The sequence below is a fragment of the Dipodomys spectabilis genome, unplaced genomic scaffold (genome assembly GCF_019054845.1).
Source record: "Dipodomys spectabilis isolate Male_0828 unplaced genomic scaffold, ASM1905484v1 ptg000125l, whole genome shotgun sequence".
Lineage (NCBI taxonomy): Eukaryota > Metazoa > Chordata > Mammalia > Rodentia > Heteromyidae > Dipodomys > Dipodomys spectabilis.
The window spans coordinates 5,291,954-5,317,214 of record NW_024870802.1 but is presented as its reverse complement, the minus strand read 5'-3'; the positions used below and the strand labels follow the sequence as shown (position 1 = coordinate 5,317,214).

Below are 25,261 nucleotides of genomic sequence, written 5' to 3'. Positions count from 1 at the left end.
TTTCCCAGCCACGTGGAGTGCCAACCTTGCCTGGTCCCAGCAGGTCTACTGAATAAACCTACCCCTTACCTGAATACCACGTGCATGCTGGTGCAGTTTTTACTCGGCCACCTCTTTTTAAAAACCTAACAGTTGGCACATTGGTCTGGGAGAGCAATCCAACATGATGGGAGCATGTGGCAAAGCCAAAATGTATCTCATTGGAAATGTAAGAGAGGAAGAGGATGGGGTTGGGGTCTCATCACTGTCTCCTTCTCCTTCAAGAACATGCCCCCAGTGACCTGAGGGTCTTCCACCTACTTAAAAGTTGCACTGCTCAGAGGACCAAGGCTTTAACACACATGCATTTAGGGGGCATTCCAGGTGCAAACTACAGCAAGGAGAGAAGAAAATTTCAGGCATTGCCTGAGCGACCCCTTGTGTCTTTTTTTTCTTTCTTTCTTTCTTTTTTTTGGTCTAGGAATTCAGTTGCAAGAAAACAGAGAAGCCACTTTTTTTTTTTTTTTTTTTTTGGTCCGGTCATGGGGCCTGAGCTCTGGGCCTGGGCGCTGTCCCTCAGCTCTTCAGCTCAAGGCTAGTGCTCTACCACTTGAGCCACAGCGCCACTTCCGGCTTTTTTCTTCTTGTTTATGTGGTGCTGAGGAATCGAACCCAGGGCCTCATGCATGCAAGGCAAGCGCTCTACCACTGAGCCACCTTCCCAGACCAGAAGCCACATTTTGAGAGGTCAAATTGGAAGTCTTTCTTGGAGAGCTGGTGACTGCAGGTGGACTCCTGTTTCAAAGACCTACAGCCCAGAATCAAGCTTGAACAAAGCATGTAAAGACAAAAACCACATGGTTGGGGTCCAGGTCCAAATCCAACATAAACAGACCATATAGGGAAATGCTCAGGTACCAGCAGAACTTTCTATCTAGGGAAGTAGCTCAGGGGTCAGCTTAAATTTTCCATTTGGTGGGGAGGAGGAAGAGGATACACCTCAAACTTTTCCTACAAGGGGATACTTAGAGGCAAGTGAATCAAACCATTTAGGGAAATAATCAAGGAAGAGCATTTTCCTTAGCAAAAGTTCTAAGGCTGAATAGCATGACATCTGTAATTCAATGAATGGCCTCTCTTACCTCAAGCTTTTTCAGAGCTGGGTGGAGAGGCTCTTCCACCCAGCAAGGCACTAGGATGTTTGTGAGAACAAGGCAATGTTACTTAGACACAGTCTCCTTATTTCACTTTAATGTGGCTAGGAATAGAGGAGGGTGGAAAGAGATGAGATCAGAGAGGTCTAAAGTACGCTGGAGTGTTCATGGCTTTGTGGGACTATTATTTCCCAACCTTTTGTAACGAACACTTTCAAAATATAAACATAAATTTAAAAACCTAATTTAAATTATCAGTAGGTAATTTTAGAGCGTCCCAGAGATCCAATTTTTAAACAAATCAGATATATTTGAGGTTGTGACTAGTACCTATTATTTTCAGACTGTTTAAAAGAAAGGGGGGGGGTGAGGAGAAGCAAGTTTATTTTTTTACATTTCTTAAGATTATTATCTTAAGTAATTGTACAAAGAAGTTCCCATTCTACAACACAGTATATGAATACAAGGTGTCTCCCAACATCGTCCCCCATCAGAGAAGCAAAGTTCTTTGTGGAGATTGTATAGACAGGTCTTCCTAGTAAAAGCCTCCAGGATATCAAAGATTACAAACTCAAAACAAATCCCCTAGTCTCGGCCAGTCTCTGCGGGGTTGATGAACAACTCCGAGCCAGTGGGAGGCGCTCGATGACAAGTAAAAGGGCCTAGGGCCTGAGAGAATGGAGGCAGGACGGAGCTGACACCAGCCTCCCACCGCTGTGAGACAGTGTTTGCTCAGGTCGGCGATTTTGAACCGCTGGGGAACCACGTGGCTTCCAGCCCGCAACGCCATTGGCTCGCAGCTCATTCCAGGCTTTGGCGCCCAATTTGCCGTCCACCTTGTGGACGCTACCATTTTCCTGCACCATGGAGGGAGTGTATCCTAGCCTCGCGGTCAATACGTTTCCAAATGAGCCTTCCAACTAATTACCAGAAAAAACAGTAAGCTAAGAGCCTAACAATTAGACGCTCCCCCTCGTAGAGTGCGCCACGGCTCTGACGCTGCCGAAAAGAAAGAACAGGCTCGGGATGGCCTCCCCTGCGTTCTGCGGGGCTTTGGAGTGGTTTCGTCCAAGAGGCTGGCTCCGCCCCCCGGCGCGCCGCCATCTTGTTTGGCTGGAAGGGGAGCGCGCGGTGCCTTGTGGGAGGGGTCTCTCCGGCGCTTCCCCCCACCCGGTCCGCCGGGCTGTTCCTGCGCGGCCTCCCCCGGCTCGGGGCGCGGAGCCATGTACATAAAGCAGGTGAGGCCTGGCCCGTGCTCCTCGGGAGGTGACGGCCGGTCCCGAGGCGGAGGGGTTAGCGCCGGGTGGGGGCTCGATCCGCGGCCCCTGCCCCTCCCCGCGGGGCGGGTTGGGCTCCTGGGGGAGGGGTCTGCCCCGGCTGCGCGCTCCCCGACGGCCCCCGGAATCGGGGTCTCTCTGCAGCTCGGGCGGGAGGCGGGGTCTCCGACGGCGTGGGGGAGCGGGCTGCTGGCCGGGCCCGGCTTTCCCGGGCCGCGGGCTGCGGGCGGGGGCCGGCGAGTGTGTGGAGGCGTGCGCGGAGGGAGGGGTGCGGGAGGGGCGTGCGCGGAGGGAGGGGTGCGGGAGGGGCGTGCGCGGAGGGAGGGGTGCGGGAGGGGCGTGCGCGGAGGGAGGGGTGCGGGAGGGGCGTGCGCGGAGGGAGGGGTGCGGGGGGGAGGGGTGCGGGAGGGGCGTGCGCGGGGGGAGGGGTGCGGGAGGGGGTGCGGGGGGGAGGGACCGGCGAAGTGTGTGGAGGCGTGTGCGGAGGGAGGGGTGCGGGAGGGGCGTGCGCGGAGGGAGGGGTGCGGGAGGGGCGTGCGCGGAGGGAGGGGTGCGGGAGGGGGTGCGGGGGGGAGGGGTGCGGGAGGGGGGTGCGGGGGGGAGTGGTGCGGGAGGGGGTGCGGGGGGGGGGGAGGGACCGGCGAAGTGTGTGGAGGCGTGTGCGGAGGGAGGGGTGCGGGAGGGGGCGTGCGCGGGGCGGGGGGGGGCCGGCGAGTGTGTGGAGGCGTGCGGGGGGGGGGGGCAGGCCGCGGGGGGGGGGTGCGGGCGGGGGCCCGCGAGTGTGTGGAGGCGTGTGCTGAGGGAGAGGTGCGGGAGGGGCGTGCGCGGAGGGAGGGGTGCGGGAGGGGCGTGCGCGGGGCGGGGGGGGGGGCGCGAGTGTGTGGAGGCGTGCGCGGGGGGAGGGGTGCGGGAGGGGCGTGTGCGGGGTGGGGGCGGGCTGGTGAGTGTGTGGAGGCGTGTGCAGGGGGAGCAGGCCTCGGGGGTGGGGGCGGGGCGTGTGCGGGGGGGGGGGGGGGGGGGGGGGGAGGCTGGGAGGGGTGCGGGCGGGCACCTGCGGGTGGGGGGGTGCCGCTTGGGGAGGGTCGGGCTGGGTCTTCCTGCCGGCGAGGCCCCCAGGCCATTTGCAGGAGACGAATGCAGACAAAAATATAAACAAAAACAGGAGAAGAACCCCGCCCCGCCCGGCGCAGCCGGTGTCCCCCGACTCCTTTCCCCTGTTGGATTTTACCCGCCAGGTGGCAAGGGTCCTCCTTCGGTCCTCCTCCATGGGAGAAGCGATCCCTGTGAGAGCTTTCCTCTGCTAAAACGATCTTCCCGCGCGAGTCCACCCGTTCATCCAGTTTGGGACTGTTTTTCTATTGGGCATTTGAGGCGCCCCTCACCCCTTTGGAAAGTTGACTCTGGGCTGGCGGATGTGCCTGACCCCCTTGGTAGCTTCCTACCTCTGGTGCCGCAGCGATTCGTCTCCACTTGGCTTTACACAGGGTTCTTCATTTTGAGAGTTTCTTAGCAGGTTGCTGTTGTGACTTGTAAAAGTCAGCCGCCTTGGCAGAGTTTACAGATTGACATCGATTTCAGTGGATTGTTCATCTTCACCTTCGAAAATGCTGGGTTTGTTTTTTTCTGTGAAGTTGAAAGTTTTTTACATTAAATGAGAAACTAGAAAGAAGTGCCCCCCTCCAGAGAAAAAAAAGATATTGATGCGGAAGGTTTTTCTTTTTATGTGTGTTCTTATTTAGGTGATTATCCAAGGGTTTCGAAGTTACAGAGATCAAACAATTGTAGATCCCTTCAGTTCAAAGCATAATGTTATTGGTAAGTGTTCATGGTTTATTGGGTCAGGTTCATGACGTACGGAGATGTACATTCTGTCCATCTGTACATAAGCTTAAGGAGACAATAGTTGTCTTTGAATGTCTTTAAGTAGCTTTATATAAGTATGTACGAAATCACTTTGCACTGATGAATTGCTTATTTTGTACATTTAGGATGTCTGAGTTACTCAATCATAAGTTATTCATTTGGGGACTGGTGGCATAGCTCAGTGGGAGGAGGGCTTGCCTTGCATGTGCAAGGCCCTGGGTTAAGTCCTCTGGAAGGGAGAGAAGAGAGCTATTTATTCTTTTTTGGGGGTGGGGGGGTCCGGTCGTGGGGCCTGAACTCTTCCCTCAGCTCTTCAGCTTAAGGCTAGCCCTCTACCACTTGAGCCACAGCGCCACTTCCGGCTTTTTTCTTTTTGCTAATGTGGTGCTGAGGAATCGAACCCAGGGCCTCAGGCATGCAAGGCAAGTGCTCTACCACTGAGCCACCTTCCCAGCCCAAGAACTATTCATTTTTATTTGAGAACTTTTTGTGTGTGTGCACACACATTAGTCTTGGACGTCAACCTTGGGCCTTATGCTGTTAGGCTTTTTAGCTCACTATCATTTGAGTCACACCTCTACTTGCAGATTTTTGCTGGTTAATTGGAGATGAGGGTAGTAAGATTCTTCTGGATTTATCTATCCTGATTGGCTTCTTAATTCTTAGATTTCAGCTTCCTGAGGTGCACCTGGCTGAGGGTATAGTTTTTTGTTGTTGTTTTCCTCTCACCAGTTCTGGGGCTTGAACCCAGGGCCTGGGCACTGTCCCCCAGCTTCTTTTGCTCAAGGCTAGCCCTCTACCACTTGAGCCACAGTGCCACTTCTAGCTTTTTCTGTTTATGTGATACTAAGAAAAGGAACCAAGGGCTTCATATATGCTGGGCAAGCATTTTACCTCTAAGCCACTTTCCTAGCCCAAGGGTATGTTTTAATAGCTTTCAGTTTATACTGAATGCTATTTATTTTAGCATTTGAACTTGGTATGTCACATCCTTATTTAAGATCTTTTTTTTTTATTCACATTAAATTGCCAGATTTTATTTTCCTTATCAATGCCTCCCACGATGAAGCTTGGTTAGAAAAGCATAAACCTTGGAGTATATACCAGAATGTGATCTGTTTGGGCCCTGCTTTCCTAGAAAACAGAACAGGCAGGCTTAGCTGCTAATGATTTAGTGGAAAGTATAGTCTGTAGGCAAGAGTGAGGGAAAGCGGGTCACAGCTTTATGAAGAAGACAGCTGGTTTGTTGTCATGTTGGAATTTGGACTTTCATGCTTTAGGGCAGATGGTAAAGGAATGGAGAGGGAATTGTCTGCTAGAACCTGTCTTCATTGGTCAAAATTTTACTACATAGAACATTAATTTCTCCATGTTTAGGAATATGTTGCTCTGGGGACTAACCCCTGAATTACTCAGTGAGTTAGGTCTTCCTCCAGGACTTCTCAGACTTGAGTGGCACCCTGAGAATAGGCTGAAACACAAACATTTTAGAGGCAGCAATACCTGGATTGAGCAGGTGAATTGGTGACACATAAACAGGATACCTCAGTATCCTGCTAGTTGTATATATCTGTATTACATATTATTAAGTGAAACTTGAACCTGGGCGCTGGTGGCTCATGCCTGTAACCCTAGCTACTCAGGAGGCTGAGATCTGAGAATTTGTGCTTCCTTGCCAGCCCAGGCAGGGAATTATGAGACTCTTTCTTGAATTAACTACCAAAAAGTCAGAAGTGGAATTGTGGCTCAGGTGGTAGAGTACTAACCTTGAGCAAAAACTCAGCACCCAGACCCTGAGTTCAAAGCTCTAGGACTGGCACCAAAAAAAAAAAAAATTGATAGTATGCTGTTTTTCACTAAATGGATTTTTTTTTTGTTTTGGTTGTGGGGGCTTGAACTCTGGGCCTGGGAGCTGTCCCTCACAAGGTGAGCTCCCTACCTCTTGAGCCACAGTGCCACTTCCAGTTTTCTGGTGGTTTATTGGAGATAAGAGTCTCATGGACTTCTTGCTCCGGCTGGTTTTGAACTGTGATCCTCAGCCTCCTGAGTAGGTAGGATTAAACAGTCGTGAGTCATCAGTGCCCAGAGGAATTTTTTTTGTTTTTTTTTTACTGGGATTTGAACTTGCTGACTGGCCTGTGCTATACTACTTAAGCCACACTTGGAGACTTTTTTTTTTTGGGTCCAGTCATGGGGCCTGAACTCTAGGCCTGGGCGCTGTCCCTCAGCTCTTCAGCTCAAGGCTAGCGCTCTACCACTTGAGCCACAGCGCCATTTCCGGCTTTTTTCTTTTTTCTTCTTTTTTGTTTTTTTGTTTTGTTTTTTTTTGGGTCCGGTCATGGGGCCTGAACTCTGGGCCTTGGCGCTGTCCCTCAGCTCTTCAGCTCAAGGCTAGCGCTCTACCACTTGAGCCACAGCGCCACTTCCGGCTTTTTTCTTTTTGCTTATGTGGTACTGAGGAATCGAACCCAGGGCCTCATGCATGCAAGGCAAGTGCTCTACCACTGAGCCACCTTCCCAGCCCCCACCTGGAGACTTTTTGTTGACTACTATTGGAAATGGAGTCTTGCAGACTTTTCTACTTGGGCTGGTTTTGAACTACAATCTTTGCAGATCTTAGCTAAGTAGATTGCCAAGATTACTTTTCTGTTTGGAAGATTGAATGAAAAGGTATAGGTAAGGTGATTGCCATTAAATATTTAGCTATTATAGGCTCTTGAACTGTAAGCTCCTTTTGTTGTTAGAGCTAACAGAAATGTTTTCTGACATGCTGCTTAATATTTAAAGCCTGGGCAAAATGAATGCTATAGATACCAGGAAGGCAGTGTTACACAATTTTGCTTTTACATTGACTGCTTTTCCAGGTATATTAGTTGATAGGGTAGCCATAATAAGGTTTTGGAGGCTAGAAGTCCATGATCAAAAATACCAGCAGGACTGAGCACTGGTGAAGCTCCTTGCTGGCTAATAGTTCATGTCTTGCTAGGTGCTCATCTGGCCCATAACTTCATGACCATATTTAGCCCTGATTGTCTTCGTAAGGCCCTGACCCACCTCTCCTTTCTTTGGCCTTCTTCACCTTTCCCCCTTCTCTCTGGGCCTTGAACTTAGGGCCTGGGTGCTGTCTCTTAACAGTTTTGCTCCAAGTTGGCACTTTGCGAGAGTTACAGCTCCACTTCCTGCTTTTGGAGATAAGAGTCTGAGACTTTTCTGCCCAGGCTGGCTTTGAACTGCAGTCCTCAGACTTGAGCTTCCTGAGTAGTTAAGAATTACATGTGTGAGCCACCAGTGCCTTTAGAGTAGTATAGCAATTTTAATATAGTTTCAAAGCTAGCCCTCCACTACTTGAGCCACCCCTCTACTTGTGGATCTTTTTTTTTTCTGGGTAGTGGTTAATCGGAGATAAGAATCTCACTGGCTTTTCTGCCCTGGCTTGCTTTGGATCTTAATTTTCAGATCTCAGCTTCCTCAGTGTCTGGGATTAGAGTCATGAGCCACTATCCCCTGGCTTTTTTTCTTTTTAGACCAGGCTAGCCTCAAACTCAAGCTTTTTTCCTGGGATTTCAAGCATGTACCACCATGCCTCGCTCAGAATAACACTTGAATGGCTTTCCTTATTTATTCACTATCCTTTAACATTTCTAAATATTGTTTTACTTTATAGGAAATTTAATTTATTTTCCATTACTTAGGAATGTTTATGATTTAAACTATTCACTTAATGATAAATTATGTTTAGCTTTTATTTAGAAATAATTTTCAGCTTTACAGCAAATGTGTCCCAATCAGAACTGCACTGAGATACTAAACAAACTTCTTAAATCAAAAGATTTGACCCTCTCTACCATCTTTCTTCTCTTCGGGCCTCTGCCACAATGAAAGTTGAACTCTAGTTTTAGCAGGTACAAGATCCACCTCAGGCATAGGAGTCACTATGCCAGCACCAATGGGAAGGTTTTCTAATTTCTTAATGCAAAATGCAAGTCAGCCTTCCTTTCCAAGAGGATTCTTCAACAGATAACTGGACTCTTGTCTACAGAAGAAAGCACAAAAAGGGATAGTTGGAAGAAATTCAAAAGAAAAGAACCCAACATGCAGTCAAATTCCAAAGGCCATCACTGGTGCCTCTCTTGATATAATGGCAAAAAGGAATCAAAAACCAGAAGTTAGCTTGAGCAAGAGCAAGCTTTCAGGGCTGCCAGGAAAGCCAAAATGGCTCAGCAAGCATCCAAGAACGCAACAATGGCTGCTGCTAAGGCTCTCACAAAGACTACACCTAAGCAAAAGATTGTGAAGCCTGTGAAAGTTTCTGTTCCCCAAGGTGGTGGAAAGCTGTAGTTTGGGAGTTCAGACTTTGAAATAAAATCTATTTAAAAAAAATAAAAAAGATTTGAGCTGGGTGCTGGTAGCCTACACTGTCACACCTGTAATCCAAACTACTCAGGAGGCTGCACTTAAAAGGTGGAGGTTAGAAGCCAACGCAGGCAGAAAAGTCCATTGGACTTCATCTCCAAAATAACCAGTAAAGGCTGGGCTGAACTTGGCTCAAGTGGTAGAGTTCCAGCAGAACAAGTATTAGGTCCTGAGTTCAAGCCCCATACAAGAAAAAAAATAAGAGATTTAATATCTTTTTATTTATAAAATTTCTTATATATGAATTCTAGGGAAAAAATTCAGATTGTCTACACTTTGGCTATTCCATGAATATATGTGACATACATTTATACGTGTATACACATATACATTGTTCAACATGGGAAAATTTGAGCTTAAATGATTAAGCATTTTAGAATATTAGTAATATGTGAATTTAATGTTATATATAATTAGAGTAGAATTTTCATCCATTGTTTCTATTATAAATTATCTATGTCATGTAGTTCCTCTTGATTTTAAACCACTGGCGAAGAACAAAAAGTCAAATTGCCATTTAGAAAAATGATTTGAAGTCTACAAAAAGTACACTCATTTGGAGATTATAGATGTTTGCATTATTGGTTTCTTTTTTTTGTTTGTATTTAACTTCAAATACCAAGGTATTTTGTTAGAGAATTGCAGTTCATGTTTATGTGTATATTTGATAACTTTAATTGTACTGAGTTTTGTACAAAATAACTTGTTGTTTTTTTTTTGTTTTGTTTTTGTTTTTATGAAATTTTATAGTGGGCAGAAATGGATCTGGAAAAAGTAACTTCTTTTATGGTAAGTATTATTATTATTATTTTATGCTGGTCCGGGGCTTGCACTTGGCCTCAATAACTGTCCCTGAGCTTTTCCACTCAGGGCTAGCACCCTACTACTTGATCCATAGCTCTTCTTCTGGCTTTTTTGGTGGTAATTGGAGATGCTCTTAGTATCACAGACTTTCCTCCCATGGCTGGCACTAAACTGCAATCCTCACATCTCAACCTCTTGAGAAGTTAGGATTATAGGTATGAGCCACCTATATTGGGTAATACTTCTTTTTTTTTAAATTCTAAATATATTGAGACAGATAACTTAAGGAAATTTTCTAAACTCGTTAGTTTTCTGAGATTATGTCTGCATAAAATCCAAGAAATACTGTATAAAGATGGAGGTGTTGCGTAATTGGATTGTAAGAATCTAAGGAGATAGTATGAGGGAATTTTTTTTTTTTTTTTGGTGATGGTCCTGGGGCTTGTGGGGATTGAGATTGGCGGCTAGAGATTTAACTGGTAGATGACCTGATTGTATCTGAGTACCATCTGCAGTAATCCTGTCAAAATGAGTCCTTGTTTGTACTTACCTCACTAATTCCTGGTACTTCCTAATTTTTTGTTATCTGCCTCTTGGGATACGCCTTTTTGTTTATTTTCCCATAACGCCATTAAGCTAGCCTGGGGACAGTCTGAACCTATCGAAATGGAGGTTGGGGAAAGATCTTCAGTTTTTCCTTGTCTGTTGGTTTACCCCTTCCTCATTCCTTGGTGGTATTGTTGCTTATTTAATATAAGCGTGGGAAATTTTTCATTGACCACCCTGGAACCAGCAGCCTTGGGCACTGTCCATGACTCTGACTTTTTTTTTTTTGTCGGTCATGGGCCTGAACTCTGGGCCTGGGCACTGTCCTTTAGCTCTTCAGCTCAAGGCTAGCACTTTACCACTTGAGCCACAGTGCCACTTCTGGCTTTTTCTGCTTATGTGGTGCTTAGGAATTGAACCTAGGGCCTCATGCATGCAAGGCAAGCACTCTACCACTGAGCCACCTTCCCAGCCTTTTTTTTTCCTTCTCAAGGCTAGTGCTCTGCCATTTAAGCTGTAGCTCCACTTCCAGCTTTGTGTGTGGGTGTATGGTTTATTGGAGGACTGGGAATGTGGCTTAGTGTTAGAGAGCTTGCCTAACATGCATGAAGCCCTGGGTTTGATTCCCCAGTACCCCATTAGCAGAAAAGGGCGGATGTGACTCTGGTGCAAGTGGTAGAGTGCTAGCCTTGAACACTGATAGGCTCAGGGACAGAGCCCAGGCCCTAAGTTCAAGCCCTAGGACTGGCAAAAAAAAAAAAAAAAAAAAGTGGGCTGGGAAGGTGGCTCAGTGGTGGAGCACTTGCCTTGCATGCATGAGGCCCTGGGTTCAATTCCTCAGGACCACATAAGCAAAAAGAAAAAAGCCGGAAGTGGCGCTGTGGTTCAAGTGGTAGAGCGCTAGCCTTGAGCTGAAGAGCTGAGGAACAGCGCCCAGGCCCAGAGTTCAGGCCCCACAACCGGACCCAAAAAATAAAAAAAAGTCTCAAGGATTTTCCTGCCCAGGCTGGTTTTGAACTGTGATCTTCAGGTCTCAGCCTTCTTACTTATATTTCATGTGTAAGTCACTAATGCCTGACAAAGAATACTTCTTAAACTTGGAAGTGGTATATAAGTATCATAAGTACATGTGTAAAACATACGTATGGCCAGGCACTGGTGGCTGACGCCTGTAACCCTAGCTACTCAGGAGGCTAAGATTTAAGGATCTCAGTTCAAAGCCAGTCTGGGCAGGAAAGTCCTTGATAGTCTTATCTCCAATTAACTACCAGAAAACTGAAGTGGTGCTGGGGCTCAAGTGGTGGAATGCTAGCCTTGAGCCTGAGGGACAGTGTCCAGGCCCAGAGTTCAAGCCCCAGGATCAACAAAAAAAAGATCTAAAAAAAAAGTCTAAATACAATAGCATTGTTAATATATTTTGGAAATAGTTCGTCCTTCTGTTTTACCTTTTAAAACAACATTTTCTAAACCAGGCATTTTTATGAAGGATTAAAAGCTTGAGATTTAAGTACTTTTGCCAGTTTGAAGATAGTGAGCTTTGAAAATTCTTTCTAAAGATAAACATCTATTGAGGTATGATAGGGTTCTGTCAAATCCTTTGGGGAGTGAAACATTTTAATAGAATTATGTTTTCAGGAATGATCTGAACTCATAGTTGAGTAGTGCTATGAAAAGAGCCTACACAGTAAGAGGAGAGTCCTCTCTTCTGTGCACACAAGAGGCCACCTGGGTGTTCTGTGGTGGTTGCAGTTGGGTAATGACAGGAGAACAGGTTGAAGAGGAACTGTGTGTTTCTGGCCCACAGAGGAGTAAGGACAGTTTGAGGCCTACTCTTCCCAGTTGACTATGAGAAACAGTTAGTCTCCATCCCAAGCATATACCTTAATGTGAGACAGTTCCCTTCCTCCACCTTGTTCTCACACTCCCACAGGTGTTATGTCTCTTGGGAAGACCAGGATCAAGAGAGCTGAGTAGAGAGGTCCATATTGCCAGGCGCCAGTGGCTCACGCCTGTAATCCTAGCTACTCACGAGCCTGAGATCAAAGGTCGAGGTTCAAAGCCAGCCTGGGCAGGAAAGTTTGTGAGATTCTTTATCTCTAATTAACCACCAGAAAGCCAGAAGTGGCATTGTGGCTCAAGTGGTAGATGCTTGCCTTGATTTGAAGAGCGAGGCACAGGGCCCAGGCCCAGAGTTCAAGCCCCATGACTGACCAAAAAAAAAAAAAAGAGGCCCATGGGGCTGGGAAGGTGGCTCAGTGGTAGAGCGCTTGCCTTGCATGCTCGAGGCCCTGGGTTCGATTCCTCAGCACCACATAAGCAAAAAGTTAAAAAGCTGGAAGTGGTGCTCTGGCTCAAGTGGTAGAGCGCTAGCCTTGAGCTGAAGAGCTGAGGGACAGCGATCAGGCCCAGAGTTCAGGCCCCACAACCGGACTCCCCCCCCCCCCTCCAAAAAAAAAAAAAAAGAGGTCCATATCTTAGCATAGTGGTCTGTGCATTTAGGTACTCTGTAGAAGATAAGAATGCCTCTTCACAGAAGGTGCAAGTGGTAAAGGCAGTGCAATAGAAGGAGAATTGGAAACATTTCGCTATATTTATTTCCTTAGCGTTGAGAAGTTGTATCACAGCTGTACACCAGCTGTGGTGTCAGTAGGATTGTTTTCAGCTCTGTGATAATCTTATGGGACCACAGTCAACTGTGTGGTGTGTCCTTGTGGAGTGCAAGAGTGTAGTGTTAGCCAGTCAGTGGATACTTTATGAAGAGGTAGGTTTAAGTCTTCTTGTTGCTTCTTGTATGTTGTCTTTTTTGTTTGTTTTTTGTTTTGTTTTTTTGTTTTTTGGGTCCGGTTCTGGGGCCTGAACTCTGGGCCTGGGCGCTGTCCCTCAGCTCTTCAGCTCAAGGCTAGCGCTCTACCACTTGAGCCAGAGCACCACTTCCGGCTTTTTTTCTTTTTGCTTATGTGGTGCTGAGGAATCGAACCCAGGCCTCATGCATGCAAGGCAAGCGCTCTTACCACTGAGCCATCTTCCCAGCCCTTCTTGTATGTTGTCTATGAATGTATTTTGATAAAAACTTCTTAAAATATTTGTCATATAATTTCTTCCCCAATTTGTCTAAGTGGAAAATTTTTCTCCATTTTGTCAATAACATACTTTATAAGCAGTGTTTATTGTCTGATATACTATAGTCTGTTCTACTAAGACAAAAATTTATGTCATAAATCCTCTCAGACTGAGCTAATAGTTATGTTCTTTTATTCTAGCCATCCAGTTTGTCCTCAGTGATGAGTTTAGTCATCTTCGTCCAGAGCAGCGACTGGCTTTGTTGCACGTGAGTGGGACATAACTGCTATATATGTTTAAAAATGCATTTTCAACTTACGTTCAAGTCTTTACACAGTCTTACTTCTTTTTTTAAATGGTTATTATAAAGGTGATATACAGAGGAGTTACAGTTACATAAGTCAGGTAAAGAGTGAATTTCTTTTTTGGACAGTGTCACTCCTTCCTTGCTCTCTTCCAGTTTTTCCCTGCTGTCCCCACCAGTCTTATCTCTTGACAGTGTGTATACTCTGTTATGAAACTTAGCTCACCTATCAGTGCCAGAGAAAAGCCTAATTTTTGTATAATGGTTAATAGAAAGTTGCAGGATTTGCTTATAGATGGATAGGTCTTCCACACAAATTGCTTTTATTTTGAGACAAGGTCTTCTAAGCTAGCTTAGAACTCTAACTCAGGCTGACCTTAAACTCAAGATCCTTTTGCCTCCTTCCTACTGCTGGCTAACAGGCGTGAGCCTCCACTGTCAGCTATATCTCAACTTCAAAGGATGTAAACTGGCAAGGTTTGTTGAGGAGAAAGAAGAGTTCAGATTGTGGGTTAGGAACTTTAGCTCTAAGGGTGTAGAGAAATAACACTGCAAACAAAATAAAACCTTTATTTCTATTTAGGTTGTTTTCTGGTATGCAAACTAGTAGTATATAGTGTATATCCTTCTGGGGATGTAGTTCAGTAGTAGAGTGCTTGTCTGGCATGTGTGAGGTCCTGGGTGCCATCCAGGACTAGAAACAAAACAAAAATTGTATGTTTAACAAACTGAGTAGTTCATTAGTATAAAAAATTAGAATAGGCTATAGAAAACACCACAGCTTATTTTATAATTAAGGCCAAGTAGTGCAATACTTTAATATGTCTTACCCCTGTTTCTTACAGGAAATTGTTTTAACTTATTTTTTCCTTTTTTAAATTTATTTTATTTTACTTTTTTTTGTCGGTCGTGGGGCTTGAACTCTGGCCCTGGCGCTGTCCCTCAGCTCTTCACCTCAAGGCTAGACCTCTGCTGCTTGAGCCACAGCACCACTTCCTGCTTTTTCTATTTATGTGGTGCTGAGGAATCAAACCCAGGGCTTCTTGCATGCTAGGCAAGCACTCTTAACACTAAGCCACATTCGCAGCCCTGTGTTTGTTTTTATTGCTGTGACAGAATACATGACACAACTTAAGGGTTGAATGATTTTGTATCAGTTTCAGAAATTTCTGTCTGCAGTTCCTGGCTCTCTTGCTTCTGGGTCTGTGGTGAGGCAAAACAGGATGGTGGCAGGAGCATGTGGCAGGCAGAGGCAGATAGGAAGCAGAGACGGATGAGAGAGGGCCCTCAAAGACACAACTGCAGCCATCCTACTTCCAGCTAGGTCCTACCTCCTGAAGTTGCTAGAATTGCCCAGAATAGCACCAGCGGCTAGGGATCAGACCTTCAGTACTTGAGCCTTTGGGGGACTTTTCATAGTTAAGCCATAGCATTAATCTAACGTTGACATTTCTATTGCTCTTAGTTTTTTATTCAGAATTAAAGACATTTACTTGAGTTTTGTTTTCCTGATCTAATGTTTAATAATTTGCCAGGAGAGGGATATAGTCTAGGCTGATAAAATTTTTCTCCTTTCATTAGGCTTGTGACCATGTATTAGGCTTTAAAAAAGTGTTTGATGTATGTGAAAATACAATGTAAATGACAGATTTCCCATTTTTCTCATTTCAGGAGGGTACTGGTCCTCGTGTTATTTCTGCTTTTGTGGAAATTATTTTTGATAATTCAGACAACCGGTTGCCAGTAAGTAACTGTTATCTTTTCAGTAATAATTTTGAGAATTTTGATACAGGTAATTTAAAGAACTATATAATTTTATTGTTGTTATTAAGGTGTTGTACAGAGAAGGGTTACCGTTTCATAAGTCAGATAATGAGGGTGTTTTTTTTTTGTTTTTTTTTTGCCAGTCCTGGCGCTTGAACTTAGGGCCTGGGCACTGTCCCTGAGTCTCTGCACTCAAGGCTGGTGCTCTACCACTTTGAGCCACAGTGCCACTTCTGGTTTTCTGGTGGTTGATTGGAGATAAGAGTCTCACAAACTTACCTGACAGGCTGGTTTTGAGCCACAATCTTCAGATTTCAGCCTCCTGAGTAGCTTGGATTACAGGCGTAAGCCTGTAAGCCACAGGTGCCTGGCTTTATGAGTGCATTTCTTTTGAGACAATGTCACCCCTTCCTTCGATTTCCTTTTGTTTTCCCCTTCTTGTCCTTGTCCACAAGTTGCATAGTTCATCTTCCACATAATGTGTACTAAGAACCATGCCTGCATTTGTTCATCCTCCTTTTATTTCTGCAGCTCCCCCAAAGGACAAACAAAACAAAACTAAACAACACAAAACAGAAACACTACCATCACCACCAACAACAACAAAAATTCTACTTCTGTTTCCACTGGGTGGCTCACGGCTGGCTCACGCCTATAATCGGAGCTACTCAGGAGGATCTGAGGATAATGGTTCAAAGCCAACCTTGGCAGGGAAGTATGTGAGACTCTTATCTCCAGTAAGCCACCAGAAAACCAGAAGTGGGGGCTGGGAAGTTGGCTCAGTGGTAGAGCGCTTGCCTTGCATGCCTGAGGCCCTGGGTTCGATTCCTCAGCACCACATAAGCAAAAAGAAAAAAGCCGGAAGTGGTGCTGTGGCTCAAGTGATAGAGCGCTAGCCTTGAGCTGAAGAGCTGAGGGATAGCGCCCAGGCCCAGAGTTCAGGTCCCACGACCGGACCCAAAAAAAAAAAGAAAGAAAAAGAAAAGAAAACCAGGAGTGGCACTGTGGCTCAAGCAGTAGAGTGCTCGCCTTGAGCTGAAGAGCACAGGGACAGTACCCAAGTCCAGAGTGCAAGCCCCATGACTGACAAAAAAAAAAAAAATTGCATTTCTAGAATTAGTTAATGAACTTATTTTTATCAGTATCTCTCTGAGCATGGCTTACCTCACTTACCATAATTTGTTCTAGGTCCATCCATTTCTCTGCAAATGGAATAATCTTTTTCTTTTTTTTTTTTTTTCTTTTCTTTTTCCGGTTTTTTTTTTTTTTTTTGGTTATGAGGCTTGAACTCTGGGCTGGGCGCTGTCCCTCAGCTTTTCAGCTCAAGGCTAGCGTTCTATCACTTGAACCACAGCGCCACTTCTGGTTTGCTAGTGGGTTTATTGGAGATAACAATCTCACTGACTTTCCTGTCCACACTGGCTTTGAACCGTGTCCTTCTCAGATCTCAGCCTTCTGAGTAGCTAGGATTACAGGCATGAGCCACAGTCACTCTGGCAACATAATCGTTTTCTAATGGATGGGTAAAGTTCCATTGTGTATAAGTATCACTTTTTTTTTTTTGGGGGGTCCAGTCGTCGGGCCTGAACTCTAGGCCTGGGCACTGTCCCTCAGTTCTTCAGCTCAAGGCTAGTGCTCTACCACTTGAGCCACAGCGCCACTTCCGGCTTTTTTCTTTTTGTTTATGTGGTGCTGAGGAATCGAACCCAGGGCCTCATGCATGCAAGGCAAGTGCTCTACCATTAAGCCACCTTCCCAGCCCCAAGTATCACATATTTTTGATCTACTCTTAGAAAGCACCTGGCTATTTATAATTTGACTATTGTGAATAGTGTAACAATGAACATGGATGTGCAATTGTCTTTACAATATCCTGACTTGTAATGTTCTGGGTACAGCTCAAGAGTGGTATTCCTGGGTCATATGGAAATCTATGTTTAGTTTTTTGAGGAACCTCCAAACTGCCATCCAGTATGGCTGTATTAGTTTACATTCCATATAAAAGTTGTAATTAATGAGCATTCTGGTAAGTAACAAATGGGATTATATAAGCTGTCATGAGTGTTTATATATCATCTTTGTTGAGATAATTGGCATTTTAAATAGTCATGGTCAAAGACTTTACAATGAATTCTTATCTGAAAAATATTATTAAATTAAACTATTAAATGAACTTTAGACTTTCATTTTTTTTCTCAGATTGATAAAGAGGAGGTTTCACTTCGGAGAGTTATTGGTGCCAAAAAAGATCAATATTTCTTAGATAAGAAGATGGTCACGTAAGCATTTCTCTTTACATTTACACTTTACTTTTCTCATATGAGGTATATTTGCCTCTTAACAAATCAGTATATAGAATGTAAGTAAGAAGTCAGAGAAGTGTCTGATGACAAGTGGTCTTAGGACTTTTTGTTGGTTCTGGGGCTGGAACTCTGGGCTTGGCCGCTGTCCCTCAGCTCGTCATCCAAGGCGAGAGGTCTACCACTTGAGCCACTTCTGGTTTTCTAGTGGTTTATTGGAGATAAGAGTTTCGCGGAGTTTCTTGCCCTTGCCCGGGCTGGCTTTGAACTGTGATCCTCAGGTCTCAGCCTCCTGAGTGGCTACGATTACTGGTGTGAGCCACCAGTGCCTGGCTTTTTTTTTTTTTTTGGTTTTAACTCAGGGCCTGAGTGCTGTCCCTGAGCTCTTGCTTAAGGCTAGCTCTCTTCCACTTTGAGCCACAGCTCCACTTCCAATTTTCTGATGGTTAATTAGAGGAATGAGTCTCATGGACTTCAGATCTCAGCCTTCTGAGTAGCTAGGATTTTAAGGCGTGAGCCACCAGTGAGTACCTAGCATGACTAGTCTTTATTTCTTAATACTGTTTAATTCAGAAGCTAGCTATTCTTCATTAGTAAGCGTTTCAAATTGTTTATCTGAAAATTATTTCAATGTTTATCAACAGGAAAAATGATGTGATGAACCTCCTTGAAAGTGCTGGTTTTTCACGAAGCAATCCTTACTATATTGTTAAACAAGGAAAGGTAAAACAATTATATGTCTTTTTTTAAATAGAATTTTTTTCTAATTATATTCTTCCATTGAATTTAGTTTATTGGTTCTAATTGTTAAGCTGGAACAAAAATAAGTGATGCTTATTAAGTTGAACGGTCCCCTGTGTAGTACTACCAACCCATATTTAAGCATACTGCTTTTTTTTTCATTCCTTAACATGTATTGTTCAAAAAAAATAAGGGGGAGGAGGGAGTTTCAAACATCATTCAAGATAACTATTTCATGGTATAAAAAGACATATTCTCAATAATAATGCATACTACTTTTTAAAATTTTTTTGTCGGTCGTGGGGCTTGAACTCTGGGCCTAGACTTTTGTCCCTAAGCTCTTCAGCTCAAGGCGAAAGCTCTACCACTTGAGCCACTGTGCCACTTCCAGTTTTCAAGTGGTTTATTGGAGATAAGAGTCTCATGGACTTTACTGCCTGGGCTGGCTTTGAACTGTGATCCTCAAATCTCAGCCTCCTGAATAGCTAGGATTACAGGAGTGATTCTTTAGTACCTGGCTCTTGTTACTGTAACTTAAAAAATCATGTCAGTAAGGGCTATTTGTCTTAACATACTTTTTCAACAGTGGAACTTAATCATTTAAATTGTACTGTGTGACTGTGAAAAAATTACTCTTGTTTATAAGATGGTATTTATTATTCATGAAAGAGACTGGCGAATGTTTTTATTTGGTAAGTTCCACTTAAATAAAAAAGAGAAATGTTGATAAATATTATTGACTAAGTCAACCTGCTATAAAAACTTAGTATATGAACCCTATGTATTAAAAATCATTCAGGGCTTAGGGTGTAGTTCACTGGTAGAATAGGTACTTAACATGCAGTAGGCCCTGGGTTTGAGTCCCAGCACTACAAAAATAGAAAATGAAAACCCCTTTAGTGCACAGGGCATGGTGATGCATGCCTGTAATTTTAGTATACAGGACATGGAGACATGAGGATCTTAAGGGTTCCAGACCAGCATGGCCCCTCTTCCTCAGAGTGGTGACCAAGTGGTTTTTGCCTGCAATCCTAGGTACTCAGAAGGCTGAGATCTATGGATCAAGGTACAAAGCCAGCCTAGGCAAGAAAATTCGTGAGATTCTTACCTCCAATTAACCACCAAAAACCTACAAGTGGAGCTGTGGCTCAAGTGGCAGAGCATTATCCTTGAGCTAAAAGCTCAGGGCCAGTGCCCAGGCTCTGCGTTCAAGTTCCAGGACTGATATGCGCTCCCCTCCCCTCCCCAAATCATTTTTTAAAAACAATTTCTTGATTGTACAAGAGAAGTTTTGTGCTATTTCCATACATGCATACACTGTATCCCGTCACCCCCACCCCCTCTTTGGTTCTCTATCCCTCAAGATAGTTAATAGTTCCAGAGCAGTTTGCCGCTATGAAATGATTATTTTTCTAAAAATTTTAGATCAACCAGATGGCAACAGCACCTGATTCTCAGAGACTTAAGCTATTAAGAGAAGTGGCTGGTACTAGAGTGTATGATGAAAGGAAAGAAGAAAGCATCTCCTTAATGAAAGAAACAGGTAAAATAATTGTGGTACTGCCCTTCTTGTTGCCAAAAAAAAAAGAGAGAGAGAGATGTTCTTAGAAATATGTCATATAAGATTTTGTACTGAAAAGAGAGAAAATTAGTATGAGGCACTTTTTTTTTTTTTTTTTTACTCTTTTTTTTTTTTTGTCGGTCGTGGGGCTTGAACTCTGGGCCTGGGCGCTGTCCCTCAGCTCTTCAGCTCAAGGCGAGCGCTCTACCACTTGAGCTACAGTGCCACTTCCGGTTTTTTGGTGGTTTATTGGAGATAGGAGTCTCACAGTCTCTCCTGCCCGGGCTGGCTTTGAACCGCGATCCTCAGATCTCAGCCTCCTGAGTAGCTAGGATTACAGGCGTGAGCCACCAGCGCCCGGCTGTATGAGGCACTTTTAAGTTTTGAGATTTCCAGTAATTCATCTCTTTGGGGCTTTTGTAAGCCAACTGCTTTTGATTCTAGCTTACTCATCATGATTAGGACAGCAGATTTGGGTGCATTGCTCTCCCTTCCAGACTGGAGTAATAGTTGGTATTAGATTTTAAATTGTTCAGAAACAAGAAGATGTGAAACTTTGAACTTGGGAGTCTTAGCTAGGACACTGATTATGAAAATTCTACTTTGCTTTTCAAGTGCTCTGTTATATCATAGCTTAGATTGAAATAGTCCTAGGTTCACAAAATAATAAACTGACATCATGACTTCTTGATCTTTCTGGCCCAGAGCTTCCCGTCTGTAAAGTTAGGTTGTGTAGATTGTAATTGAGAAGAGAAGTGTAATTGGTGTCAACTGTATGGTAGCTGGAGATAAAGCCATCAGTAAGAGAACTGAGAATTAGTGGCACAAGTGAAGTTAGTTTCGGGGGATTGTTGTTAATGTTGTGGAAAGGAACATTGACCTTTAAAAAGGAAGCTTAAAAGGAGGCCCTCACAGTACATGTAATAGTAATCAATAATACTATGTGCAAATTAGTTCTTTGATGCTTCTCCTGAAAAAGCCTCTTAATTGCCACTGCAATATCTTAGATTTGGTTACCACATGATACCAAAGATATTGTAGTCCTTTGTGTGCCTGTGCAACTTGTTACTGGGGCTTGAACTCTGGGCCTTTGCTTGTTTGGCTCTTTTGCTTAAGGCCGACACTCTGCCATTTGAACCAAACTTTTACTTTGGCTTCTTTGGTGGTTAATTGGAGAAAAGTCTCAGATTTGTCTGTCCAAGCTGGCTTTGAACCTGAATCCTCAGCTCTCAGTCTCCTGAGTAGGTAGGAATACAAATGTGAGCCACTAGTGCCTGGCAGTGCTATAGTTCTTAAGAGTAATTTTAATTCATGGTGTATTTGAGAAATGATATTACATGAAAATTTTATCTAACTCCTCTAACTCTTTCCTGTTTGTGTTTTGTTTTTAAAGAGGGCAAGCGGGAAAAAATCAATGAGCTGTTAAAGTACATTGAAGAGAGATTACATACTTTAGAGGAAGAAAAGGAAGAACTTGCTCAGTATCAGAAATGGGATAAAATGAGACGAGCCCTGGAGTATACTATTTATAATCAGGAACTTAATGAAACCCGTGCTAAACTTGATGAGGTAAAATGCTTGAAACAATCACTTAAGCCAGCATTTTACTGTGTAGCCTAGGCTGTCAGGCTGGGCTAAAACTCAAGATCCTCCTGTCTCTGCCTCCACATTGGAGTTACAGGTTGTATCACCACTCCTGGCTAAAAACTTACAAATTTATCAGTCACCAGTTTTCTACAGAAGGAAAATGCCTACCGCCATATTGTCCTTGTTCTAGTTGTATCTGCGGTGTAGTGAGATGAAGGTAAACCAGCGAGAGGAAAGAGGAAACTCCCTTTAAAAGCTTCCTTTATGAGTTTCCTTACAGGCATTTTAGAATGTAAATTAACATTGCTGACATTTTGCATGAAAATTTGTTTTTTGAACTGTGGGCCTGGGTGCTGTCCCTCAGCTCTTCAGCTCAAGGCCAGCACTCTACTGCTTGAGCCACAGCGCCACTTCCAGTTTTCTAGTGGTTTATTGGAGATAAGAGTCTCTCGGACTTTCCTGCCCAGGCTGGCTTTGAACTGCGATCCTCAGATCTCAGCCTCTTGAGTAGCTAGGATGACAGGCGTGAGCTGCCGGTGCCCAGCTGTTTAGGAATTTTTTTTGGCAGCCCTGAGGTTTGCACTCAGGCCACATTGTGCATGCCAGGCATGTGTTCATCACAGCTTAGATAATCCCTGAAGAATTAAAAGAAGACATCAGGGGATGTTTTTTGGTTTTGTTTTGGTTTTTGGGATTTTTTTTTGGGTCTGGTTGTGGGGCCTGAACGCTGGGCGTGGGCACTGTCCCTCAGCTCTTCAGCTCAAGGCTAGTGCTCTACCACCTGAGCCACAGCACCACTTCCGGCTTTTTTCTTTTTTGCTTATGTGGTGCTGAGGAATCGAACCCAGGGCCTCAGGCATGCAAGGCAAGTGCTCTACCACTGAGCCAGCCCCTTTTGTTTTGTTTTTTACTTTGGTTGTACCAGGGTTTTAGGCCTGGGCTGGCCTCAAACTGTAATTTTCCAGGTTTCTACCTCTGGAGTAGCTAGGATTACTGGTGTGTTACACCAAGTCTGACATTGTAAAATACAGTGAATGGTTGCCATTGGTTTGCTTTAACTGTTAGAAGAAATTTTACTTACTCTATTGTTGAAAAAAAAATAGATTAAAAAATGAGTTTGAAGTGATAGCTTTTTTTTCCCCATCCAGCTTTCTGCTAAGCGAGAAACTAGCGGAGAAAAATCCAGACAATTAAGAGATGCCCAGCAAGATGCAAGAGATAAAATGGAGGTGAGACTGGAAATAAGGTTCGGGTTTATTTACATTTTTGACTATAGCAAATGCTTTTGTACTTGAATTATTACCACAAGAGGGAGTCAGAGATTCAGAACTGGGAAGATAAAGTCATACTAAAAGCTTAAGTGAAAGAGAAGAGAATTAATGGTATCACCCTTCTGCCATGGGACCTCTGATTGTGTGTGACTCATTTTCTGTCTGATCCTTTGTAAACAGGACATTGAGCGCCAAGTTAGAGAATTGAAAACAAAAATTTCAGCTATGAAAGAAGAAAAGGAACAGCTCAGTGCTGAAAGACAAGAACAAATTAAGCAGAGGACTAAGTTGGAGCTTAAAGCCAAGGATTTACAAGATGAATTGGCAGGCAATAGTGAACAACGGGTAAGTTCAGATGCTAAAAATGACAGTGTTGAAGTGAGAGCTGTAGAAGAGGCCTTTCTCTGACCCTGTGCATGCTTGGGTTTCTTTTATAAAAGCTTAGCCATGTTAATTTTCAGTGCTGTAGCAACTTTAACCTCCTTATTTTTATTTTCTTTTTTTGTCTGTCATGGGGCTTGAACTCAGGGCTTGGGTGCTGTCCCTGCGCTCTTTAGCTCAAAGCAGCCCTCTACTGTTTGAACTTCAGTGCCATATCCTCAGATCTCAGCCTCCTGAGTAGCTAGGATTACAGGCGTGAGCCACCAGCGCCCAGCTTAACATCCTTATTTTTTACATTAAAAGAAATAGTTTTATGCTATAGTGTTGTTTTTCTAATGGGTTACTTTGAGAAAACTTTATTTTTTGCTGTGCTAGGTTCTTTTTTTGTTGCTGTTGGTTGTAGGCTTGAATGCAGAGTCTGGGTACCCTGTCCCCTTGAGCTTTTTCATTCAAAGCCAGTGCTCTACCATGTTAAGCCACAGCACCACTTCTGAATTTTTGGTGGATAATTGGAGGTAAGAGCCTTGTAGTCTTCCCTGGTCGAGCTGGCTTTGAACCGTGACCCTCAAATCTCAGCCTCCTGAGTAGCTAGGATTCCAGGCATGAGCTACCAGCGCCTGGTTTGTCTGCTCGGTTCTTGTACATGCTGGATAAGCTCTCTGCCACTGAGCTACACTCTGAGTGAGGAGAAGACATCTCTTGCTAGATGGTTAAGCAAAAAATTTAAGCCGATTGAATATTTTCTTATTTTGCTTTATTTGCAGAAACGTTTATTGAAAGAGAGGCAGAAGCTGCTTGAAAAAATAGAAGAAAAGCAGAAAGAACTGGCAGAGACAGAACCTAAATTCAACAGTGTAAAAGAAAAAGAAGAGCGAGGAATTGCTAGGTATGGGTATTTTTACTAACACTGTGATATTTCTATAAAATGTACACAGTTGTAGGTTAAAGTATTAGCATGGCAACTAAGGGCAAACGCTCACTTCAATAGCCAGTGTTCTGCAGCTGCCATGAGTCAACTTTTTTTTAACCAGAGTTTGAAATCACAGAGCCTCACATTTGTGCTTTCTCAGTTTGCTTGCTCATGGCTGGCCCTCTACCATTTGAGCCATGCCTCCAGCCTAACTTTTTTCTGGTTAATTGGAGATAGATACTCATGGACTTTAATTAATGTCTGGACTGGCTTTGAGCTGTGAGCCTCCAGATAGCAGCTTCCTAAGTAGTTTGGATTATAAGCCTGAGCCAATGATTGCTTGTTTTTTTTGAGTTTTTAAGACAAGAGTCTCACTGTAGTTTAAGCTGGCCTTGAAACTTGAAATCTTAGCTTGGGAGTGCTAAGATTACTGCTATGCCTGATACGGTGATGTGGTTTTGTACACACTGCCTACATTACTACTACTAGAAAGCTCTTGACATTTTTTTCACATTAAATTGTAGACATTATAGAATCTGTATAGTTTGGACTTACCAGTGCTCGCTGATTTCAGCTTGTAGTCTAGGTACTGTCCCTGAGCTGTTTTGTTCAAGGCTAGCTCTCTAGTACTTGAGCCACAGCTTCACTTCAGCTTTCTGGTGGTTAATTAGAGAGATAGGAGTCTCACAGTCTTTACTGCCCAGGATCCTCAGATATCAGCTTCTTGAGTAGGATTACAGGTGTGAACTCCTGGCACCTGGTTTACATTATATTTTTTCCATTGCATATTCAGTGAGTGCTCTGCTCTGAGCCACACTCCTAGCTCTTGTGTATTGTTATTATACCACTTTACATTTGTTTCAGTGAACTTACCTATTTATATCTTCTTTGCCCATTTTTTCCCCAAAGGTTTTCCCCCTTCACTGTTCTACAGAAATGTTTGATATAATCTGGACAATGATATTCATATAGTATAAGTATCTTAATTTGTATCTTTAGAATGTATAAAGTATAGTTGGAGCAGATTTGAAGGTATTTTTGTAATTACAAATTAAAATGGTTTCTGTGTACAGTTGGTGCTGTTTGCAATTGCTATTTTCTTTCCTTTTTTGGGGGGGGGGGGGAGGGTCTGGTTGTGGGGCCTGAACTCTGGGCCTGGGCGCTGTCCCTCAGCTCTTCAGCTCAAGGCTAGTGCTCTACCACTTGAGCCACAGTGCCACTTCCAGCTTTTTTCTTTTTGCTTATGTAGTGCTGAGGAATCGAACCCAGGGCCTCATGCATGCAAGGCAAGCGCTCTACCACTGAGCCACCTTCCTAGCCCCGCAATTGTTATTTTCAATGCATTT

At 44.0% G+C, this 25,261-nt stretch overlaps 1 protein-coding gene and 1 pseudogene across 1 annotated transcript in view; both read left to right on the top strand.

Annotated features, from left to right (window-relative positions):
• The first annotated feature begins 2,244 nt into the window (after window positions 1-2,244).
• Window positions 2,245-25,261, top strand: part of Smc3 (structural maintenance of chromosomes 3) — a 43,642-nt gene continuing 20,625 nt past the window's right edge. Inside the window, exons 1-12 of the mRNA XM_042689247.1 lie at window positions 2,245-2,371; window positions 4,150-4,225; window positions 9,437-9,475; window positions 13,297-13,364; window positions 15,072-15,143; window positions 17,364-17,443; window positions 18,109-18,187; window positions 19,631-19,748; window positions 21,160-21,335; window positions 22,502-22,582; window positions 22,805-22,969; window positions 23,770-23,891. Coding sequence (XP_042545181.1) covers window positions 2,357-2,371; window positions 4,150-4,225; window positions 9,437-9,475; window positions 13,297-13,364; window positions 15,072-15,143; window positions 17,364-17,443; window positions 18,109-18,187; window positions 19,631-19,748; window positions 21,160-21,335; window positions 22,502-22,582; window positions 22,805-22,969; window positions 23,770-23,891 — 1,091 coding nt within the window. The 5' untranslated portion in view covers window positions 2,245-2,356. The remainder of the gene's footprint in view (window positions 2,372-4,149; window positions 4,226-9,436; window positions 9,476-13,296; window positions 13,365-15,071; window positions 15,144-17,363; window positions 17,444-18,108; window positions 18,188-19,630; window positions 19,749-21,159; window positions 21,336-22,501; window positions 22,583-22,804; window positions 22,970-23,769; window positions 23,892-25,261) is intronic.
• LOC122115745 lies at window positions 8,149-8,617 on the top strand (annotated as a pseudogene).